Source organism: Phaenicophaeus curvirostris, chromosome 19 (genome assembly GCF_032191515.1).
Source record: "Phaenicophaeus curvirostris isolate KB17595 chromosome 19, BPBGC_Pcur_1.0, whole genome shotgun sequence".
Classification (NCBI taxonomy): domain Eukaryota; kingdom Metazoa; phylum Chordata; class Aves; order Cuculiformes; family Cuculidae; genus Phaenicophaeus; species Phaenicophaeus curvirostris.
This window is the reverse complement of record NC_091410.1, coordinates 7,538,599-7,541,590: the sequence shown is the minus strand read 5'-3', so window position 1 is coordinate 7,541,590 and position 2,992 is coordinate 7,538,599. Positions and strand designations below refer to the sequence as shown.

Below are 2,992 nucleotides of genomic sequence, written 5' to 3'. Positions count from 1 at the left end.
TCAGGGTAAAATACAGTAATATATATTCTTATGCCTTCTTGTTGGTTACATCAAGCAAAGTAAGCTAACATACTTCAGTTACTATGAGAAAGATACCCTAATTCTACTTTTAAAACTGTGGAGCCAGTAAGAGCAATTGATAACATAAAACTCTGAAGAATAATATGAAATAATACAAACATAGTCTGAAATGTGATGACTACAGCTTCAGACTTTGAGGTATTGCTGAAACTCATTACGTGTGTTGGCTCAGAGAAGCTGCATCTGCTATGTTCCAGAATGGCAGAGAGCACTGAACCTTTAAGCTACTGAATGTGACTGAGAATATTTATTTGCTATAACGTGTGTGTGTATGATCATACAAACTTGTCCGCTGTAAAAAGAATATTTGCCAACACATCAGACCCGAAAACGAAGCGAGGTCTTCTGCCCCGTGGCTGATGTGTAATGGAGCTTGGTTTCACAGGATGCTGAGGTTCTGCTTCATTGAGAAGTTGCTCAGCATCTTGCACGATTATTTCAGATTTGGAGATTTTACAGGTAAATTCTCTGAGTTATTCTGTGACTGTATTCTCCGTTAAACTTAGTTTTTAACTTTTTTTTAATACAGGGAGTAATCCTAGTGTATGATATTACAAATCGTTGGTCATTTGATGGAATGGATCGATGGATAAAAGAAATAGATGAGGTAAGGTACAATCCCAGACTGTCCCTAGTCTCTAACAGATGATGAAAACCAACTGCTTGCAATACTTCCTACTGTTTTCCTGGCATTTGCAGGCAGCGCTTACTACAGAATTACCCAGGATGCCAAGATTAGAACTCTATGTTTATAATTCTAGAAAGTTGGAAATGTATCAGCTCAAGCATCTGATTTCTTTAAAGGTGTTGATGGAAACCATATGGAGGGCAAAGATTTGATATTGTAGTCGCAGTCGCTGTAGATTTGCCACATCATCTGTGCAAACCTCTCTTCCCTGAGGAAGAGATCAGAGAATCATAGAATATCTTAAGCTGGAAGTGACCTCTAGAGATCATCTAGTCCAACCTGCCACTTAGACTTGAAGTCTTGAGAAAAGCTTTTGTTTGGTTTAATTGAGGGAAGGGGAAAATGGAGGCCAAAATATTAATTGTTTGTTACTTCTCTTTGCTCAGCATGCTCCTGGTGTGCCAAAAATCCTGGTTGGAAATCGCCTCCACTTAGCCTTCAAGCGCCAAGTGTCTACTGAGCAAGCGCAAGCCTACGCTGAGAGACTGGGCATGACTTTTTTTGAAGTCAGTCCACTTTGTAATTTCAATATTACAGAGTCCTTCACTGAGCTAGCAAGAACAGTATTAATGAGACACGGAATGGACAGGCTCTGGAGGCTGAACAAGGGTAAGCGATGTGCACTGAAAATGTGTAAATACATTTCTAGCTAAGACTTATGGTTCATTTATATAAAATATTTTAAAGACATTTTGATGCAAAAACATCAAAAAAGAACAACCAGATATCCTGTAGAATTTGCTTTCTAACAGAAAATATATCTGCAGTCGTTAAACCGTTCCTACTTTTTTAGGGAATAACGTCTTTCATAGAACTTACATGTTCAGTCATAAACAGGAAACTGAAACAGCAGATTTTTTGGATAATGTGTGTGTGGGAAAGGGTGTGGGAGGAGAAATAAGAATTCATCCTGGAAGGACAGAGGGCCCGCAGAGTGCTGGGTGTGCTGCTACCACATGGCTGACATAAGCATGCTATTGCAATGCACGTTTTATGTCTGTTTTTAAGTACTGAGTCTGCAGGACCTTTGCTGCCGTGCCGTAGTCTCCTGTACCCCCGTGCATCTTGTTGACAAGCTCCCTCTCCCTGTTGCCTTAAGAAGCCACCTCAAATCTTTCTCTATGGCAAACGGCCTTAATGCCGGGATGATGCATGGACGCTCATACTCCCTCACATCCAGCAACATCAATAAAAGGAACAGCTTAAAGAAAGCTAAAACCATCCATCCTCCGCAGAGCCCACCCAAAAACTGTACAAGAAACAGCTGTAAAATTGCTTAAGCTCCCTATGGGGAAGGGAACCTGGCTGGAATCCCCTCGTGTGAAGGAAGCACTGAACACCAGGACTCCTTGTTTAATGACTGAGCCCACTCTGTGTATGTATCACACAGCAGAGACAGAAATAAGGAAGAGGAGTCTTCTTTCAGAGCTTGCTTCCCGCAGTAATGCTGCTTTGGAATGAATGATGTGTTCAGTGTGACTGGAAGGACGTGGCATTTGACTGTTGGATTTTCATACTGCGTTCTAGTTGCATGATACCCTTGTTTTCACATAGGGGTTAATTATAATTATATTCAGTTCTTAATTTCCTGAAATCTGGGAAGTGACTTGCTGTGTAATTGTATAAAAATTGTCTTTTTGCAAACTATTCAAAAATACAAAAATGAGTCCTTGGTTTGCCCATTCAGGCGGAGGTTTTTAAACGCAATGTATCGTGTACGTTGTTAAATTCTACAAAGAGTGGGACAAATTTTAGTAATGCTGCAATTGTGCAGCTGGATTTTTTTTTAAAGCTTCCTCAATAGCTTTGAAGCACTAACTTAACTAAGCTAAAAACGTATATATAATTATTATGCACATACACAACAAGGTTTTGTCCCATTAGTGTATGTACTAGATTTGATAAAGTTTTTGGTATGTTATTTAATACTTTGGGAAATGAATTTGTGGCTTAAATACTTATTTTTCTGTAAAAAGAAAAAAAATTACATTTTATACCAGTCTCCAAGAATGTTCTAGGAGGAAAATGCCAAAGACACTATGGTAAAAGGAACATGACTTGAAGAGCTGCTTTATAAGGAAAGAACACTATTTAATAAATAAATAAATGTTTCTGGAAAAGAAGTCCTATTATGCTTTCTTTAACTAGGGAAGGTTGTTCCTTTAGAAGATTTTGAAGAACAAGGAAGCAGGAATGTGAGGTCATCCTAAAAGCATCATGTAA

At 38.8% G+C, this 2,992-nt stretch overlaps 1 protein-coding gene across 1 annotated transcript; it reads left to right on the top strand.

The window, feature by feature from the left end:
• Window positions 1-571: 571 nt before the first annotated feature.
• LOC138729051 (ras-related protein Rab-40B-like) lies at window positions 572-2,695 on the top strand (the record flags this gene model as incomplete). The annotated part of the gene is made up of 3 exons (XM_069872920.1): window positions 572-688; window positions 1,156-1,378; window positions 1,778-2,695. Coding segments are annotated over 3 exons (612 nt in total), but the record flags the coding sequence as incomplete, so codon positions are not given.
• Between the last annotated feature and the right edge of the window lie 297 nt (window positions 2,696-2,992).